At 42.0% G+C, this 21,754-nt stretch overlaps 1 protein-coding gene across 1 annotated transcript in view; it reads right to left on the bottom strand.

Annotated features, from left to right (window-relative positions):
• The window catches only part of sorcs3b (sortilin related VPS10 domain containing receptor 3b), a gene marked incomplete at its 5' end in the record, with an annotated part of 88,597 nt that overhangs the window by 28,065 nt on the left and 38,778 nt on the right, over positions 1-21,754 (bottom strand). Inside the window, 11 exons of the mRNA XM_079511957.1 lie at positions 75-151; positions 1,349-1,451; positions 2,852-2,998; positions 4,009-4,188; positions 5,504-5,593; positions 7,598-7,716; positions 8,241-8,305; positions 10,627-10,700; positions 10,845-11,003; positions 11,254-11,353; positions 14,033-14,100. Of these exons, the coding sequence (XP_079368083.1) occupies positions 75-151; positions 1,349-1,451; positions 2,852-2,998; positions 4,009-4,188; positions 5,504-5,593; positions 7,598-7,716; positions 8,241-8,305; positions 10,627-10,700; positions 10,845-11,003; positions 11,254-11,353; positions 14,033-14,100 (1,182 nt within the window). The remainder of the gene's footprint in view (positions 1-74; positions 152-1,348; positions 1,452-2,851; positions 2,999-4,008; positions 4,189-5,503; positions 5,594-7,597; positions 7,717-8,240; positions 8,306-10,626; positions 10,701-10,844; positions 11,004-11,253; positions 11,354-14,032; positions 14,101-21,754) is intronic.

Genomic DNA, 21,754 nt, shown 5'->3' with positions numbered 1-21,754 from the left:
ACACATTTGCTGCACAGCGCACATTCAATATGAATGCACATCTGCTGTTAAATGTTAATGAAGCCAAGTCTCACCTGTCTCCAGCTATTCCCCGCGTCAGATGTTATAAACATCCCAAGGTTGGTGGAAGACAGCTCTCTTCCAACATTTCCTGGGTACGAAAATAACAACTTGTGTATTTTGTATATTATATCTTTTTTTGGTGCATTAGCACAGTGGTTCCAAAACCTTTTCGCGTCAAGGACCCCCAAATCAACATTTATTAGGCCACGGACCCCCCTTTTGAAAACAGTGACCCCGATAAGGGAGGAGTTTTACGGCTCTAGCAGTGATTCCGATATTAATTTCAAGTCCCGCCGGGACTTGAGACGCATGCGTCCCGGCACAACACCTCCAAGGCTTCCTGGGTGAAGGCAAGATGGAGGGACCAGTGGAAGGCAGCAGATCCTTCCAGGCTTCACCACTACATAGAGGATCCCACAGATGTTCCTGGCCAGCACCTCCCCTGCAAGGAGTGGACAACCCTCAACCGCCTGAGGACGGGTGTGGGACGCTTTGGTGCATCTATGCAGAAGTGGGGTCTCACAGACAGTGCCCACTGAGAATGTGGGGATCCATCACAGACTGTGGAACACGTGCTGACCAGCTGCCCTATATACCGGCCACCGAATGGTGATCGTGGGCTAATTGACCTAGACAATGACACACTGGACTGGCTTGCTGCAACGGAGCTGAAGGTCTAAGGACATACGACAGAAGAAGAAGACCTCAGTTTCACACGCATTATGCTACGGACCCCCGATGTAATGGCATTTCTATCTCTGGTACCCCAATTTATATTGTAAAACCACTGTTAATTTCGGGTCCATTTGGTTCCATTTGTACACTCTGAGTTACAGACCCATAAGGGTCCATTTGGTTCCTAACTATCTCTAATTGAGCTAGGTACCCCCTGGAACTCCCTCAAGTACCCCTAGGGGTCCCCGGACCCCACTTTGGGACCTGAAAAAAATCTATAATAAGCCTACACTACAGTACTGTATGCTGCACAAAATTGACGGTCATTACCTGAATGTGTGCGTCTCCTGTCTAGAGGATATTATGTTCCCAATCATGTCACTCAAAATGTACCACATGTGTAGAGGTCAAATTAACTTTGCAACTTAGGTGATTGTGTTTCAAGTGTTTGCATCACTGCTATTGCCTGAGTGACCATGAAAAGGTTCTGGAGATGCAAAGCTGTTTATCAAAGTCTCAAATTGATGTGCTTCATCACTCACTGTCACTCATTATTTCTCTTAATTAGTATTATCTATACAAACAAAGTCTGTCATTGTCCTCTCAGTACCTGTAGCCACGATGATCCCCGGCACAGAGTTTTTGCTGGAGATGCGTCCGGATGTGTAGGGGTTCTCTGACATCTCCAGATGTAGATGTAGTGAACAAAATGGCTGTCAACAACACAATAGATTCCAATCAAGCAACAAGTTGAAACAATGTGAGTCAGACCGATCTTAACCAATTCAGGCCTGACGTAAAAAAAAAAAGGTTTTCTAAATTATGACAATTTTCTGAAAGATTTGAGGCACATTTTAACGATTTTTCAAAAATAGCAGACCTACAAGTTCATAGCGCGCCACTCGGTGGCGCGCTATGAGCTTGTAGATCTGCTATTTATCAATAGCTAAATTATAACATAATGTATGTAACCACCAAAAGGGGTTCCCGCTCAAAATGGGTTAACAGATGCAATTATAATTGGCTCTGCCTTCAAACTCATTTCCCGTTTGAGCGAAAACTGCCACCAATTTCAGAGACCATTTAGAAATCAAAGATGCTTTCCTCCCTCATCTCCTCTGCATCGCAAAATGAAAACGGCTGAGAGGACAAGGAGGGCATTTGAACCGTTTCATTCTAAAGCAAACAAGGCATGTAATTAAAATTCCCTGAAGATGCATTGATAAATCTGGCAAAATGGATTCAAATCATTGTGACTCATCTCTCGGTATCAAGTACCTTGTAAAACATCAATAAGGAGCTTTCAAACTGCCAAGAGGGGGGTAGTGGGCTACAGTATATTGGCCCTGACAAAACCTTGTAGCCTAATATTAGCAGAGCCACATCAATTACTGCACATATTTCTCTGTACTAGCAGTTCCTTAACCCATTTTGGGCGGGAACGCCTTTTGGTGTAAGGCTAAGCATTATGTTATGCTTTAGCTATTGAAAAATAGCAGATCTACAAGCTCATAGCGCGCCACCGAGTGGCGCGCTACGAGCTTGTAGGTCTGCTATTTTTTGAAAAATCGAAGAACGACTGACATAGAAACATAACTTTTTCAGAAAACTGTCAGGATTTAGAAGACATTTATAGAATCGTTCCCAGTCAAAATGGTTTAAAGAACACACTGGATCAAGTACACAGCCTACACACAGCATCTGACGTGTAACAACATAGGCTATTTACTGGAATCCTGCATAATCTAAGCATTCATTATGCAAGGTGCCTTCAGTAATGCAGATAATAAATTGAAATCGCAGGGGTTAATGGATTGTCTGATCCCTTGAAACCAAACGTGACAACACTCCAGGCCACACACACGAACGCACGCAACCAACTTTCAAATAACACTCGTATAGCCTCAGGAGTTTCCTCAGCCGTTAATGAAAGTACAGAGGCAAATGGATGCTTAAAGCCAGCAGCGCACCTGGCCTTGTGCAAATGCGTTTCTCAATCAAGGAATATCTCCAAAGCACGGCCGATGGGACTGAATTATTTGATGAATGATATGTGTCAGAAGCTTCATTTCCCATGTATACGTTTCATTCCAGCCCAATGACTCGTGCTCACCAGAACGCAGTGAAGGCTATTTCCGGCCACATCAGTCGTGGGAGCTGGCAACAGGGCCCATGTCTGTCCCTTGTTGTACGTGATGAATGTCTTGATTTGATGATCCACCAGTTTGTTGGCTAGATACATGCCGTTTATCCCTTCAATCTGGAAATGGGGCGATAATAGTCAGAGAGCAGAACTGAAATGTAAAACTTCAAGTGTTATATAAGTATGTGATTGTGATGTATAAGGACCATTACGGGCCAACCGGCTATAATGAAAGCAGTGTTTTAGTCAGACGTCAAGTGTGCTTTGTGCTGTAATGGAGTTAATTGAATTCTGTAAAAAAAGAGAAGAAAAAAAAAAACATGGACCGGGTCCTTTTTACCAGTGGTTCCAAAAGTGGGGTCCGGGGACCCCCAGGGGTACTTGAGGGAGTTCCAGGGGGGACCCAGCTAAATGATAATTTGCAACCAAATGGACCCTTATGGGTCTGTAACTCAGAGAGTGTACAAATAGAACCAAATGGACCCTAACGGGTCCATTTGGTTCCATTTGTACACTCTCAGAGTTAAATTAACAGTGGTTTTACAATATAAATTGGGGTACCAGAGATAGAAATGCCATTAAATCGGGGGTCCGTAGCATAATGCGTGTGAAACTGGGGGGTCCATGAAATTAATGTGTTTCGGAATCACTGCTAGAGCCGTAAAAATCCTCCCTTATCGGGGTCCCTGGCATATGTTTTCAAATGGGGGGTCCGTGGCCTAATAAATGTTCATTTGGGGGTCCTTGACACGAAAAAGTTTGGGAACCACTGCTTTTTACACTGAGTGAAATTAACCCTCACAGTGGCGTGCACAGACATTTAGAGGGGCAGGTGCTCAAGTGAAAAAAAGGGCACCTTGTGCAGCGAGTGGAACCGGCCGGTTGCCTTAATAGTGTGAGATTTATAGATTTTGGGGCCTAAATAATATACTAGAAGCTTTTTTATCAATAATTGTCAATAATGTCACCATGGTCCACAGACTGTACAGTGTACAAAAAAAAAGAAAAAGAAAAATGTTTTTTTTTTTTTTTTCCTTCAAAAGGGCATATTGCCAAAAGGGCAGGAGGTGCCACCCCCTAGTGTCTATCTGTGCACGCCACTGAACCCTCACGATGTTTCAGTGTACCTTATAAAAGTCCACCAGTAGGTTTCCTGCTGGTCCTCTGCTGGTTCTCAGGTTCTCCAGCGAGAGCGTGAAGTAAACCCCAGGGGAGTCTGAGATATAAAGACTGTACGTGTTGTTCTGATTCCACTCCTGCACCGCCGCTAATACCTGCTTCTCATCAGTGCTGATGATATGCATGTCCTGTTAGCCGTGTACAAAACAAAGAGAGAGAGACAACAGGAAACGAAGAGAGAGAAAGGAAGAGAGCAACAAGTACTGTATGAATAATAGCAACAACAGTGGCATTTCCATATAACCCATTTTGGGCGGAAACCCCTTTTGGTGTTTCAAGCATTCTGTTATACTTTAGCTATTGAAAAATAGCAGTTCTACAAGCTCATAGCGCGCCACCGAGTGGCGCGCTATGAGCTTGTAGATCTGCTATTTTTGAAAAATCGTAAAAATGTGGCACAAATCTTTGAATAGGTATATATTCTTTCAGAGCGAACTTTTTTTTTTTATTCGACGTCCGGCCTAAATGGTATAACATAACAAAGCAGTGGTTTCACAACGTGGGGCATGGGGACCTCCCAGAGGTCATTGAGGAGGTTCCAGGGAGTCCCCCAGCCAAATGCAGAACAGTTTAAACACATTTAGGCCTGACCTCGAAATTTAAAACAAATCTTCTAAATCCTCCAGTTTTCTGAAATAAATATTTTCACGATTTTTCAAAAATAGCAGACCTACAAGCTCGTAGCGCGCCACTCGGTGGCGCGCTATGAGCTTGTAGATCTGCTATTTTTCAATAGCTAAATTATAACATAATGTTTAAAACACCAAAAGGGGTTTCCGCCCCAAAATGGGTTAAACACATTTTATTTTCCGGCTATTCAGAAATACCCGAAATACAAGCTTTGTGACACATTGTGAGCTTGAAAATATGCTATTTTGAAGGCCTAACCTCGATTAGTCAAATAGTCGACTAATCGATCAAGGGAGTCGAATTCGACTACCAATCTCTATGAATCATGTAAAGTTTTTCCTACTCTAGTTGCCTAGATAGTCGACTACCAGTCGATTCGACTACTGTAAATTCTTAGTTGTCCTAAACTATTTTCAAGTCCTGACAAATCTTCTGTTATTGGTTCTTCATTCTCATTCTTAGGAAACAAAGTCTTACTACAGTATGCACACCTGATGGGCTCAGAGACGAGTGCGTAGACACTAGGCAGGGATCAAACGTAGAGAATAAAATAAAATTACTTGCACGCCATCTGCACTTGCACAATAGGGACAATTTTATTTAAGCAACGTTTCGGTCAAATAGATCTTCATCAAAAAATGGCCTGAAGTCTATTTGACCGAAACGTTGCTTAAATTAAATTGTCCCTATTGTGCAAGTGCAGAGGGTGTGCGGGTAATTTTATTTTATTCTCTGCTTTCTTATTCTTGCATTTGGTTTGAACTGTATTATACTGTAATAGCAGTAGAGTCTATATTTGACCTCGGCACTTACCTTGGGCAGACAATATTTAGGCAATTTCATCCCTTTGAATGATTCTCTCATGTAGGACACATAGTAGGTGGTTCGTCCCGCCGTGGTCACCTAAGTAATGAAGTCAGAGAAGCTTCATTTGAGCTCAAGGAAGGTACTGTACAAGTCCATCATTTACAAAGCCATAGTGCTGTAGTGAAGTGTTATATTTCACAGTTTAAGGAATTGGGAAAAAGTCTTCAGGCCTGTGCTTTTTAACACGTGGGCGAGCACATGACTATCTAATCTAGATGTGCACAACACCGGCCTACGGCAAAGAATAAATCAGGCTTTACACTTTACATTTAGCAAAGATGAAATGCAGTGCATGGATTTCTTTTCCTTTTTCTTTTTTTTCAGGCTGTACAGGTTTATATGAAAGTTTTCAACGTATCCAATTTGATTTTGTACCCCCCAAATTCCTCTACTACAAGACTGTAATTTTTGCTGTTTTTACAAATACAGTATCAGCAATATTTTCCTATTGCATAATAGTCCAAAATGCATGTTTACTGTAATATCACTGTATATTGTATGTACAATTTCACCCAGACAATGTCATGGTTAAATATATTTCAGTAGCTTGGACCCATGCTGGAGAGGCAAGTTGTAAACATACATGCTGAGCTATGTCAGCTGTCAAATAGAAGAACAAAGTAAACCTTTAAAATAAATATGTAAAGTTGGTTAAAGGAATTGCTATTGTTCTAAATGTAATAGTCTAGAGATACTTCAAGGAGCACTTACAGAAAGCAGAACAAGCTACAGTACATGGAAACTTTAAAAAAAAGAAAAAAAAGAAAAGAAAAGAAAAACTATCACTATCATCAACCCAAAGGTAAAAGACACTGTAGACTGTTGTCTTTATCTTTGGTGCCACTTGAAGATCTTAATGCACTATACCACTTTACCCTCCACTCACAGTTTTAGCGAAGCTACTTGATTGCTTATTTTCTAATCAACTAGAGGGATGGTGTGTGTCCCACAACACACTACATTAGAGCTCTAATGGAATAATCTATCGAAAATCAATGAGCTGCATTTTCCCTGGCCACATTTCTGAGGATGTTGCACTTGGCTGTTCCCTCTCTCCCAAGAGACTTTTGGAGGTGTTGAAGACTGCTTATTTCGTTGTAGCCCAATCGATAACCTCATTATTCTTTGTCAAGTTAAATCCAACTGCCCCAAGCAATGAAAGTCACCAGAAAGTCATCTGTGGTTTGCTCCCCACAGACATGCCAGCTGTGTTCAGTTATTTTCATCGGCATCTTCCTCCTACCCTGCCTCCAGGGTCAATCTCATTTCAAGTAAATTCAATTCAGACATTATTATTGAATCACCATTTTTAAATCACAGTGTGGTGGTTTTCCCCTTGTATTTTCATTCTTAGAACAGTACTGTACACATCGAGTGCATGAAACGGAGACACGGTTCTATGTTAGAAGAGTTGATGTCGCATCGTCACCAGAACACATTTATAAACACACAGAAAATACACCGCAGATATTTTTGCATTATCCACGGTGGAGTGTCAAACCTTGAGCAGAAGACATTTCACTTGGTTTTTGTTTAGTTTTCATTCTAATCATGCAGTATTTGTTTTATTCTCCTTCAAGAGCTGAGTGAGTGGATCAAGGCTGAGCAAACAGACAGTAAAATCCTTGCTGTAGATGGAAATCAATGATGACAGAGGGCACCTGAAATTAAATCTGCAATAATGACACTGACTGCCACTAACAGGAGGAGTGTGCTCCCGGCTGACAAACACATCTTTCAGACAGGGAGTCTGACCTGTGTACAGAGGCAGCAGTACTGAGCTGTGCCCGTGATATGAATAGAACAAAACGTAATCAAAACCCACACTACCCCCCCCCCCCCCCCCCCCCCCCCCCCCCGACTGGGGAACAGGTGTGCTGGACCAAGCCATCATGTAAGCTTTGATAGCTAGATGCAGAAATGACCACAAAAAAAAAAGAAAAGAAAAAAAGAAAGATGAAACAATGCTCCCCCAGTCTGATATGATATGATTTATATATTTGAGAGAAAGCATGGAACATGCAGTATGTGTGCACATACCTGTGTGAAAACATATTCGTCCTGTACAACCAGGGAGTTGGTATCCACGTGTCCAGAGAAAAGGTATTGTCTGTTGCCCTCTGAACATCTTTGAGCTCTGCACTTTACATACCGGGCACCTGGAACACAGCCATCAATAAATCACTGCACTTTAAAACAGTACTTTGAACGCACTTTAGCTGCTAACTTACAGATCCTACAGACAGTGCATGTGATGCAGCCTGCAGGTAACAAAATTGATGATTGTCCAAATTAAATGTCAATGGCCTATAGATTAAATGTCGATGACCTAAATCTGCACATTACATGTACGTCCCAAAAGAGTTGACCACATTTGAAAAGGAGTTACGTTTTTTCCCCCTGAGCTGGTAGAGAACCCTGTAATTGGTTTGACTGAATTCAGTCTGCTGTTTTGAAGGGAGACTAGGGGTTCTTCTATGGGACGCAGGGGAGAGATTAAGGAAAAGAAACATCGATCAACCCAGTATCTCTCCCTTTTTTTGTTGAAAAGACTCCTACTCTGCTTTACAAGACTTCTGGGACCAATCTGAACTGAAGAACAGGTCTCCACTTCCACCAGTGACCTCGTTCTAAATGAGAGCCAAGGGGTCTTGTGGGGCCGAACTGGAGTCGAGCAACTCACGGCCTTTGGAGATGCGTGTCTCGATGTGAACCACGTCTGATTCTCTGTCCAGTCCCATTACCGCCCTTGAGGAGGAGGAGGAGGAGGAGGAGGAGATGAAGATGTGGAAGAACACAGTGAGCAAGGGAGTATAGGAACGAGAGAGAGGCATGTCAGCACAACAGCGCCTTCTTTACTTCCTGAATGTCAGCTAATTGGTAAGAGTAGTACAAACTACAAAGACAGGTGCAAGGGGTTAAAGGGGCATTCCACTCATTTTCAACATTTTACTATGTCATTAATATACCTTAGAGCTGTTGTGGACATAATAAAAAAGTCCCCCCATTCTGTGTTTCCTAGAACTAGAGATCTGAAAAAAATCATTAACATGGTGAAACACATCTTGATGATGTCATCAAGATGTGTTTCACCATGTTAATGATTTTTTTCATACTTACAGTTCTAGGAAACACAGAATGGGCGACTTTTTTATTATGTCCACACAACAGCTCTAAGGTATATTAATGACATAGTAAAATGTTGAAAATGAGTGGAATGCCCCTTTAAGGTTGTGCATTTACAAAACAAATGGCCAACTCTCTCAACAAATTCCATTAACATCCAGCATCAGTGGAATAGTTATGTATTATCACACAGGCATTTATCATTGCCCGAGGTTGGATATAGAGGGCAAACATTTGTTTATCACACACCTGCAGCCTATTTACCTAGACTGACAGATACATTGATAAAATGTAGCATTTGATCAAAGCTTTAATTTAATAAATAGATTAAACACCTTCAACCTGGCATCTATATTTTGGTCATATCATCACAGGCTTGTTTTTTTGACTCCTCCTGATTCTTTGGCATTATAGACAAAATAATATATTTTTCGACATTTTCAAGAATCTTAAAAAAATAGCCAATCAACAAGTTCATCATAGCGTGAATTCTAGATCAGCTATTTCTACACAGCACTGTCGCACACTTAAGGATGAAATAGGGCTTAAGTGCTTAACATTACTGTCAACAAGGAACTGCCCAGGCAAATAAAATGGTAGTCTCATTGGAATTGTGTGCAGTATGGGGAGAAAACAGCTGGTGGGCCAGCATGGCTTGTTGGTACATATCCATTCTGTGAACCATAGAAGGTCACTTTCTGTTTTCCACTCTGTATTTTGGTTCCTTTGCACCAATATATGGGGCTCCATTTTCATCACCGCTAAACCCCTTATCCCTAAACTTCTTTGCCTTTTTTTTTTTTTTCTTTTTTTTTTTTACTATTTTGCAAAACATTTTTGAATAGTTAAAATTGCCCGTCTACAAGCTCACAACATGTCAATGTAGATTGGCTAGTTGAACTATTCAAAAATGTTTTTCAAAATAGTAAAAAAAGGCAAAGACGTTTAGGGATAAGGGGTTTAGCGGTGACGAAAATGGAGCCCTACTATAGTCTCCTCAGCCGTGAATAAAACAAACACATGCATCAACCATGTGTGGCAGCTGTGTTTCTTCCATGTTTCACATGTTGAGCTCTCTCAGCAGTGACAGCTTAGCTTGCACTGATTCGTCAATTGCCATATCAGCCCATACCAGGGCTGATACGTATCATTACCTTCTCGGTTCTTATTTTTGTATATATTTTTTTCAACCCGCTAACATACTATAGGGCAAATAAAGGCTGTGGAAAAAGTACAATGATATATATATTTACAAAGCATTGGTTTTTCAAGGGCACATACATAATTTGAGCTGTCACCATTCCTGCTATGCTGTCCTCATTTATCAAATGTCCTTTATCAAATGAGTGCATGTCCTTCCAACAATTTCCTTTCTTTCCCAGCTCAAAAAGCACTTGGGCTTGACACAAACCAGGGATAAACTGCGTTACATCAATATTCACCACCGCGTGCCCGTGGACCCGAGAAGATTACCAAATGACAGTGACAACAAAAACTGTATCATATTCTGCACTATTTGTGCTATAGAAAAGGGAGCATATTGTCCATACTATACAGGCCTAAATGATTACAGACATAATAGGCCACATACATTTCGGTTTGATCGTCATGGTAAGTTTTTTGAAAAGCGATCATGGGATTCTTTTAAGGCCATTCGTAATCTTAACCCCATTTTGAGCGGGAACCCCTTTTGGTGGTTACATACATTATGTTATAATTTAGCTATTGAAAAATAGCAGATCTACAAGCTCATAGCGTGCCAACTTGTAGGTCTGCTATTTTTGAAAAATCGTTAAATCTTTCAGAAAATTGTCATGATTTAGAAAACTTTTTTTTTTAAATTTCGACGTCAGGCTTGAATGGGTTAAGGCCATGGGGCACAATAATTACAGCCATTAACTCAATCAATGCATAAAACACAAAAATAGAATCCATAATCATACCAGTAAAATCGCCCTGGCATCACATTGTCGTGAACAAGCAGCCATTTTCTCCCAAAGTCCACTGAACTATACAACTGCAACATAAAACGAAAACCAAATGTCAGTGACACCAAAATGATGATAAAGTGATGAAATATTGCTTTGAAAATGCTTTTGTTTTTGTTGTTTTGTTTCTCTCATCCATTCTGGATTCAACACAAACAGTCCTGCTACGGTACCTTGCTGTCATGGCTGTACGCCAGGATCCAGTTTTCCTGTGCTGGGTGGAAGAGAAGGCTCTGGATGTAGAAGTTAATGGGATGCTTCTCAAAGCTTGCCCCTTCATCGGAACTGATGAGAACGGCGCTCTCTACCTCTGGGTCGCTCAGCATCATTATCTAAAGTACGGATACAGGGAGAGGCAAAGTATTAGAGAGAAGGTGAGATAGACAAGAGACAGAGACGGAGAGAAAGAGAGAGAATAGGAAGCACTCTTCAACACTTTGAAGAGTAGGGATTCTGTCATTTTGCAGCACACACATAAATACTTCATAGCCAGTGAGAACAACAGCAGCATTTTAATGTCAAGTCTATTCAAAAAGTCTAATTCAAAAGAATAAAGAATATAGGGTTGGAGAACATACTGACCTTCCTCTTGTTGGTTGGGCAGACGTAGAGGTAACTTAACACAGTCCTTGACCCAACTTTATCATTGAGTTTGGTATAAGTACTTCCATAATCCACTGATCTATGGAGAAAGAAAAAAGTTTAAAAAAAAAAGAAATGGCGACATTGCTTTTATCCCGCTAAAGGACAGACCTTCAAGTGTCAACATTCAACAAGTAGCCTATTTACAAATCATCAAGTTAATTGGGAAAGACAAACTGTTCATTCTGAGGTTACCTTCTTGTTTACTATTCAGAAGAAATGGTAGGAATTAAGACACGTTCTCCTCCTGGCTGTCAAAATCTACCCTTCAGTGACCATTGAAGTCTGTCTCTAAACTTCCCACATACCGCCTATACCTAACCTGACGGCCTGGCCAATCAGCAGCAGCTATTCCGCCTCTAGCTGCTGCTGATTGGCCAGGCCGTTTTGTGGCCGGGCATCAAGTCTGCCTGAGAGTTCCCAGATGGGAGCAGGAGGGGAGAACCCAGTGTACTCTCTGCTGCCCCATCTGGCGGAGTCAGGTTAGCCTATACACCCCCATGAGAAGAGATTCTGTCTTTCCCATGCCTCCTCATCAAGGAAGATTGACTGACTGACGACTGCAGCCTGCATTTGCCAAATGCAGCAAACAATGAGAAACAAGGAGGCAAAACGAAGGTGACTTGTGTAATGGCTACATGTGTAAGTTGAGTGTGAATCATGTTGGATCTTGTGACGGAAGTGAGGGAAATAAATGAGGCCTGAGCCCCCAGACCTCATTAGCTAAACAGCCTTTGTTGGAAGAAAATGGGGGGCATTTATGCCTGCTGCCACAGCATACTGAATTATCCAGCAGGAATAAACAAATGAAGAACATGAAAGGACACCGGCGCTTCCAAACATTGTCTGTCCCCTTCCCGTCCCCTGTATTGCATGACAAGGGGGAGACGTGTGCGTCTCCATCCTTTATGTTTACATTATCCCGTGCCAAAAGAGAGCCAATCCTTTCTCGCAGTTCTACCTGAGTGCCTCCAAATGTAATTTCACTGCATAATTGGATAGATACCCAGTGTCTGCTATCATTGCCTGTGCATTAAGCTGCATCATTCCATTTGCTGTTGACATTGTTTTTCAAAGGCTTACCCCCTGCACGCGTTTGTGTTTGTGCTGCGCTCAAAGTATTCCTCTCAGTTGATATATCTCTCCCCAATTGCAGCTGGCTGTGGAAGACAGCCTCTTAAATGAAGTTATTGTAGTGTGAAGTTACCTGAGCTGAAAAGGCACTCATCATTTTGTAACACGGAGGAACTTGATGCTTGTTAGAAAGTCTCTGTAAAACACCCGTTGATCTTCACGTTGTATATTGCCATCGACAGTCGCTTGGGGCTATACTCATAAATCATTTATATTGTGTTATCACAGAAATCTTTTCATAATATCAAAACACTGTCCTATTCTAATATCCATACTAAGAGCCTTTGCGCGCCCCCCGAGGAACACTCTAATTTACGTGTGGCGCCATTGTTAAGCAGACACCTTGATGATGGAATACCTCCTGTACACAATATGGGATTTCTAAACGTGTCAAGTCGGGTGTAAATCTTGGCTCTAGTGAAACAGAAATTAATTTGAGGCTATATGCTCCATGAACCTGATGGTCTCTTTGTCAGGTGTATTTCAAAATGAAATGAGTTTCCTGTGGGCTTTGGGAAAGGTGAAGAAAAAAAATGAATAGTGACATACATGTAAGTCTGGATTGGGCGCTCTGTGGTGTAAATCCTTAACGAATTCCATTCTTATTTATGATCTGACGGTGTACCATAACTGGAAAAAACAATGGCGATTGGTATTGCTATGGCTATAGAGCAGCAATTTGCACTTCACTTGCTCTTCACTCTGAAACAAAATGGCTAGAGAAACTATTAAATCATAACTAACTGTATTGTAAATGTATTGGTCAAAGAAAAAGACGAAAAACCTATAACAGGACAAAAGAAGGCTTGCATTAACCATTAGATTATTACTGTAACCTTTCAAAATGTGTCCTTGGGCCCACAATGAAGTTCTCCATTTTCCCCCTCCCTCTATCCTTGGAATGGTAAAGAAGAGCCAGAGAGCAGGGTATTGCGATGTGAACTAAAACTGAACTACCTTTATTAAAACATATTTCATATTGCTTCCCAGCATAACTTGGTTGTTCACATCCAAGCAAGCGAGAGAGCGCTATAAATCATACTTACTGTATACTGCATTGCCTATGAATATATTATTTGCCTGTATCTGGGGCTCCGCTTTTGGATACACTTTTGTGTTACACAATTCCACACATAGCTTAACCCATTTTGGGTGGGAACCCCTTTTGGTGTTAGCATTATGTTATGCTTTAGCTCTTGAAAAATAGCAGATCTACAAGCTCGTAGCGCGCCACCGAGTGGCGCGCTACGAGCTTGTAGGTCTGCTATTTTTGAGAAATCGTGAAAATGTGCCTGAAATCTTTGAAGTTTCAGTTTTTAACTCAAATCTTTGCTTTTGGGGTGTCCCTGGAACAACATATTTTCAGATGGGGGTCGGCGGCATATTACATATAATAATAATAATTTGGGGGTCCTTGACATGAAATATTGAGAACCACTGATACAGAAACACGAGGTTTTTCCGAAAAAAATACATTTTAAAAATAAATTTTTAAAATGTCGACGTCAGGCCTGAATGGCTTAACTTTGTTCTGTCTGGATGGAGACAACAAAACAAACACACCAACATTGAGTTAACCCCTTACCTCCACAGGGAGCTCTCGGTCACGGCGCCCAGGTTAAAGTCATACAACTTGGTCAAGATCAGTATCACCTAAAAACAGCATAACGACAAAGAGACATCTTTAATCATAAATGCAAAATGCCAAGGACTCCATTAACAGTCCTCTCAGAGATCAGCTGCCTCATCAGCATACATTGCCTCATGCCCAGGTGTAACCATGTGGAATGAGTACGGAGTGATTGGGTGCATTACTGTGCCAATAAATATTACCTACACGTTGGCAACCCGATGACAAGTGTGTGACAAGTGATCCTTAATGGTGTCAAAAGATGCCAGTTCTGCCGCTGGCGGTGATCTGAAAAAGCCACAAGGGCTGTCAAGAGCTGCCTATAGCTCATGCGGAATGATATGCGCAGAAACAAAGGTACTGTGTCTGTCGCACACAGTATGTGGCAAGAGTGAATTTCAATTTCTACATAATAGCTGAATGACAGACGTTTGGGCTATCCAGCCTTTATCAGTGATATAGATCTGATTGGATAGCAGCGCACCGGAAGTCAGAGTGCGGTAGTTATACAAGAAAGGTCAGTTAACGAATAATATTACAGTACGTGACAGAGAGAGAGACATCTGAATATTGTTCAGTGAACATCTCTGTACAGACAAAACCGGGTTCTCTGGTTTATTATCTGTGGTGATTAAAATGAACATTCTTGAACATTTTATATTTTTTTATGAAGGGACAGACAGTAGGCTAACAGGAAATGGGGAGAGAGATGGGGGGATGAGTCACATGCAGTAAAGGCCGTCGGGATCGGGAGTCGAACGCGCGGCACACTGCCAGACTGGATTACCAGCCAAGGTGCCTGGACCGCTGAGCCACGGCCCAGGCCATTTCTCCCGGTTTTTGTACAGAACGGAAGGGGGGGGGGGGCTTTCAGAGTAAAAGCTGCCATATCTGTGCGGCACCCCGAGCTGCTATTTTGAAATAAATCCACCTCATATCAGTCTTAACTGGCCATACAAGTCCATTTCACTTGTTTTCGCTTCTGTGGCAATAATTTCACTTCCGTGTTTCCTCATCGGAACCAGTATACATGCAGTAGGCTCCAGGCGAGCCTGCTGTCTCGATTGCGATTGATTATCGGTTGATAACCTTCGAAGCGGGTGGAATACTTAGTGAAGAACCATTATCATAGTAGTACTTGGAGGTCAGTCTATGACATCAGTACTATGATGTCAAGTTGATGACATCAGGGATCGGACAGACAGACAGACAGACAGACAGACAGACAGACAGACAGACAGACAGACAGACAGTGACCATATCCATCTGCCAGCGGTTTAGTGTGGCACTTATCAACTATATCTACTATGAAAACGTGCATTTCCCATCAGTCCGTCCGTCCGTCCATTAGCCATCCCATGCCTCCATATATGGTCATGCCTCGTGACAGACATGTGACATCACATGACATCATCAGGGATCTCCATATATGGGCATATATGTAGTCGCGACATAGACGACATCGCCAGGGGCCCTTCCCCATATATGGGAATGTCAATATATGGCCATATCACTCCTCCATATATGGTCACGCCTTGTAACATCACGCCTCCATATATGGTCACGCCTTGTGACATCACGTAACATCATGGAGACCCTTAGATCTTGTGCATTTTTTGGTCAAAGACACTGACCTCATCTAACCCTGGATAACCATACATGGAGAAGACTGGATCCGGCCAGCAACTCTACATCTGACCTCAAACCTCAAACCCTTATATCTCCATATATGGAGCTGACCTGTTCTGACATTCCTTATGTTGATCATCCCCCACCCGTCCTTCCTGTTCTGACATTCCATATGTTGATCTGACCTCATCAAACACTGTACACTCAAGACACGCTCCATATATGACCAGTACAGAATTCTGCCGTCACCAATGCGGATGGATGCCTGGGTCAGGCTGGGTGACGGCCTGGGTGCACGACCTCGCCCTTAGGGCGTCTTTATGTTTATATAGGGGGGAGGGAAATGGGTATGACATCAAATGCAAACACAATCAATAATATAAAGTACAGAATATTCTTGGTTTTATAAAAGTGAGGCCACGTACTGCATGAATCCCTATTCATAATGACAGCAGCAGACACAGTGGATGACGTACAGTAGACTCTACGTCAGGGGTTCTCAACCGGGGGGTCGCCAAATTATTTTAGGGGGTCCCCAAATTATTTAAAAAAAATAAATAAATAAATAATTTTTTATTTTCACGATTTTTCAAAAATAGCAGACCTACAAGCTCGTAGCGCGCCACTCGGTGGCGCGCTATGAGCTTGTAGATCTGCTATTTTTCAATAGCTAAATTATAACAATGCTTAAAACACCAAAAGGGGTTCCCTACTATTCCACAAAGTTCAGAGAGATTTTTGTTAAATGCTACAGAAAGTCTTTTTGTCTGGATACCAAATCTATGGCCCTTAAAAGCCTGGCCAGTCACAGAGGGTGGTGTGAAATGGTTCACGGCACGCAGTGCACACAATATTGCCAATCCAATGGCATTATAAACGACTTCCTAGGGGTATGTTTGCAACTGGAGGTGGTTGGTGCCTTAGGGGTGGTGGGGGGATAAGCAGAAGTGGCAGATGACTATCAAGTGTAGAACAGCATGGCATAACATGGCGTGACATGAATAAAATGAAATGAGGCTTGTGAACGATAGGTCAAAAGCTCAATTACTGTGGGTTTAAACACATTAACCTTCCGGGACCCAATGGAACGAGTCATTAAACCCTGAGAAAACACAAGAGAGTTGAAGGAACAACGGCATGGCCCTAAGCCCACTTCGAAAAAATGCTAAAAACCCAATTGACCCACTATTTAGACATCCAACGGCTACTGTGCATGGCTCGGACTATCTTGCATTACAGGTTAATTAACCCATCACGCAGAAAGATAACCATTTGCATAACTAAATGCGCCATGTCTGCAAGGACCAGCACCAGCGTCTGAATCAATTTGGAGTATAGACTTAGTTAAATGGCTGTGATGTTAGACCTAATTGCCTACTTTGAAAAACAGACAGAAGGGAAATACTCTGCAAGACCATTGATGATTAGTCTCAATTCCTTTTTGTTCGTGGCAGTGAGTCTGTACATTGGTCGTAAAGCCTGTGATATTGTGTGGTAAATTAAATCTATACAATGTATTATCTCTGCCATGAGATTATGATTTCACCACTGTGCGCACACGCTGTGTGTGTGTGCGTGTGGGTGTGTGTGTGTGTGTGTGTCAGTGTGTGTGTGTGTGTGTGTGTGTCAGTGTGTGTGTGTGTGGGTGTGTGTGTGTGGGTGTGTGTGTACGACAGTACGCACGTGCACAGCTAATCTTGCTCACCACTGGACTAGTCAGCATCATACTTTTCAGGCACACCAATGTAGGTCAAGGAAGACTCTTTATGTAGAATTTGTTATTACTGTATATGCAATTTAATACAATTAAGTGATTAATTTACTTTTGCTGAAAGGACAATACAGTAAAGTGTAAACTTTGGTTACCGGTAGGGAATGCATATTAAAGGAGAATTCCATACTAAAAGGCTTTCTTACCTTTCTTTGTAGTTGTTACGTCGCCACCAAAGAGGTCCAGGTGTTATTTTGTGCAAAAGCTCCTTATTGGCTATTTCCCCTACCATAAGCCCTAAATAAATTGCATTGAATTGAATGGGGCTATGGGGTGTTGTGCTAATTCGCTTATTTCCATTTTTTTTTGTATATATCCTCTCTTCATAATGTAAATAATATCCCAAGCGGCACACTTTACTACTTATTTCGATGGAAATAAGCGAATTAGCACAACACCCCATATATAGCCCCATTCAATTCCCATTCAATTCAATGCAATTCATTGAGGGCTTATGGTAGGGGAAATAGCCAATAAGGAGTTTTTGCACAAAATAACACCTGGACCTCTTTGGCGGGGACGTAACAACTACAAAGAAAGGTAAGAAAGCCTTCTAGCATGGAATTCTCCTTTAAGCCCATCACATGTTCAAAATCTTATTTTAAACAGTTATAATTAACAACAGTCGATCGGCATAGAACTTCTGCGTTGTCACTGAGATGCTTTTCTGTCTGTCAGGTCTGAATATTATGGTCTCAGTTGTAGGCAAAATCCCCATGAATGTTTTACGGTGTAAACATCCATTTTATAGTCCTCTCTTTGGCGACACCTCTGGTAGCTCGGTCTGTTCATAGTACCCTCTCTCTGAATGTTGACTCTGTGTTGTCTTGCAATTGGCTCATTATTATCAATGCTGGCTCGGGTCACTGTCACTGACCGTCTACTTCAGAGACCACGAGACCAGCGATGCAGCTGACTTTTTGGATGATTGGTCCCTGAGTGGATACTCCAGGACTCCATCCCCGGAGAAAATGTACAAACGCAGTTCCTCCAACAATATTGAGGGCTACACTGAGTGTTAACCCATTTCGACCTGATTCCAGATTCTACAAAATGTCTTCTAAATCCTGACAGTTTTCTGAAAAAGCTATGTTTCTATGTCAGTCATTCTTCGATTTTTGAGTGGTGCATTTTTTAGTGTTAACCTACAGTGTGACTATGAGTAGCAGTAGGGGCAAAAGTGGCGCTGTTGTGCCAGAAACAGAGAGAGCGATAGTGCTGCACTGTTGCCTGCTAATATGAGAGAAAGAGAGAGAGAGAGAGAGAGAGAGAGAGAGAGAGAGAGAAAGAGGGGGGGGGGGGGGGGGGGCAGGGGCCAGGGGGAGAGGGGAGTTGCACCACTCAGTTCACAGTTCACACAGGTGTGATTTTCAAAAATAGCAGACCTACAAGCTCGTAGCGCGCCACTCGGTGGCGCGCTATGAGCTTGTAGATCTGCTATTTTTCAATAGCTAAAGCATAACATAATGCTAACACCAAAAGGGGTTCCCGCCCAAAATGGGTTAATTTAACTCTGAGAGTGTGTAAAAGGAACCAAATGGACCCTAGCCTTACGGATCCATTTGGTGACAACTGCTCTACATGCAAATGCCGAAACCGAAGAGGGCAAGTAGCTGATGAATCGCTGGGTAAATGGCTTACAGTTGATTCCAGATTCTACAAAATGTCTTCTAAATCATGACAGTTTTCAGAAAAACGTATGATTTGCGTCACATTTTCACGATTTTTCAAAAATAGCCACTAGGTGGCGCGCTATGAGCTTGTAGATCTGCTATTTTTCAATAGCTTAAGTATAACACAATGCTTAAAACACCCTTCCCGCCCAAAATGGGTTAATTTAACTCTGAGAGTGTGTAAATGGAACCAAATGGACCCTAGCCTTACGGATCCATTTGGTGACAACTGCTCTACATGCAAATGCCGAAACCAAGAGGGCAAGTAGCTGATGAATCGTTGGGTAAATGGCTTACAGTTATAGAGCTTTGTTATTGAAGTTGCATGAGGCCCATACTAAATTCTGCAATAGTCTATTTGATGCAGCATCACATTTATGTAAATACCGAAAACAAACAAAAAAGAATGGCAGCATTTGAGCCCTCTAGGTAAATACAATTTCCCCATGCATATCATCACTCACTTGTGTACATGAAATTAAGTAAGGACCCTGGAAGGCCAAAAGCAGTGCATTTATTCATGTTTATGTTTTATTGATGCGAGGAAAGAGAGGTTTGCCTCAGGAAAGTCAAGAAATGTTTTTTTTTCTCCTTTTTTTAGATTGGCTCTTACTGATTGAAGAGAGTTCACTCATCCCTTTATCCAAATATTCTATTTGTGCCTTTATTCTTTTTCTATCCTTTTTTCCATTCATATTTTAACCTATTTTGGCCTGACCTCGAAATTTAAAAAAAATCTTCTAAATCCTCCAGTTTTCTGAAATAAATATTTTCACGATTTTTCAAAAATAGCAGACCTACAAGCTTGTAGCGCGCCACTCGGTGGCACGCTATGAGCTTGTAGATCTGCTATTTTTCAATAGCTAAATTATAACATAATGCCTAAAACACCGAAAGGGGTTCCCGCCCAAAATAGGTTAAACCACTAAGACCTGAGGCCGATTCTACAAAATAATCTTCTAATTATTAACAAGTTTTATGAAAAACGTATGTTGCATGTGTGGTTCTTAAACATTTTGATGTCAAGGACCCCCAAAATGATTTGCATTCGGCTGCCGACCCCCATCTCAAAATGTTTTGTTCCAGGGACGCACAGAAGCACAGATTTAATTTAGAAATGTTCGCTTTTCACGATTTTCAAAACATATCAGGTACAAGCTCATAGCGCGACACAAAGCGACCCGCTATGAGCTTGTAGATAGTATAAAATAATGTTTAAAGTGGTTAAATTAAAAAACGACACAGATGCAGTCCAGATTCCAACGAGTTAACTGACTTTCCAATTACTCCGTTTATTTATTTATCCATGTATTTATTCATTCATTCATTCTCATTTTGAATCCCATACATTTTTTATTATTACCCAGCATGCAAATAGATAGAGGAAGGAACACATAAAAGGCATATCATGGTGGAGAGGTGCTGTCTTCCCCACACAGAGAGAGAGAGATTTGGGGCTGTTTGAATGGTTGAATAGACAGACAGCCTCCATGGCAACAGCCATATACTTTCATTTGATCAGCTGGACGTAGTACTGTACATCTCAACCGCCACACTCCCCTACATGACTTTCAATCACACAGGCTTTCCACGCATGCATGCACATGTTCTCCCCACACATGAACAAGCAGGCAGGCAGGCAGGCAATCAGACAGACAGACAGACAGACAGACAGACAGACAGACAGACAGACAGACAGACAGACAGACAGACAGACAGACAGACAGACAGACAGACAGACAGGCAGAACACAAACACAAACCCCACACATGAACAAGCAGGCAGGCAGGCAGGCAGGCAATCAGACAGACAGACAGACAGACAGACAGACAGACAGACAGACAGTGCACGCCTGCAGAACACAAACACACAGACACAAAGGTTTTTTTTCTTCTTTCTTTTCGTTGCTGATCCACTTCTCCCTGACTCCCAACTATCCCAGTGCATTTCTTTTAAAAGGTAAACACTATAAAATGCTTTGTGCAGCAGAGCATCACACCACCACCACACTGCCGAGAAAGGGAGAAAGGAGTTTTCACAGAGCCCTCCTCGGTTTGGATTTATACTTGGTCGCACGCCAGTGTTGAACACTTAAAAAAAAAACCTGATTTACATGCTTGCGATGGTCTCCGCTTCCTTTTGTCATGAGCTTGTAGATCTGCTATTCTGTGTGCACGACGACGCCATGAACCCCCGTCACATTTCCATAGTCTCAGTTTGCATTAAAACAATATGCCCTACAGCTCACATCGAGTGAAGCATCATTAATAGAACCCCTCAAATATTATTTTCCTCTAATTGGGTAGGAGGGGGTTGGTGGATGGGACCTTATTATTACTCTAAACTGATTACAAAGCACACACTCCTGATTTATATTTTTTATTTTTTCTGCTCGTAGGGACTCGCTCTTGAAATGCACCCAACTATACAGTCACTTTCATGTAAATCCGCCTCTGTTTTTGAACCCACCCGGCAGGGACAACTGCAGCAGGATCTAAATTAATTTCCAAGGGACCCCCAAGTTTATATCAGCGAATGATCTAAGGTTCTTTGTAACGGCTCGGCTGGCGGCTCATGAAATATTTACTCGGAGCCGTATTGACA

This window comes from Electrona antarctica (assembly GCF_951216825.1).
Source record: "Electrona antarctica genome assembly, chromosome: 10".
Lineage (NCBI taxonomy): Eukaryota > Metazoa > Chordata > Actinopteri > Myctophiformes > Myctophidae > Electrona > Electrona antarctica.
The sequence above is the reverse complement of the archived record's forward strand: the minus strand, read 5'-3'. Positions and strand labels throughout refer to the sequence as shown.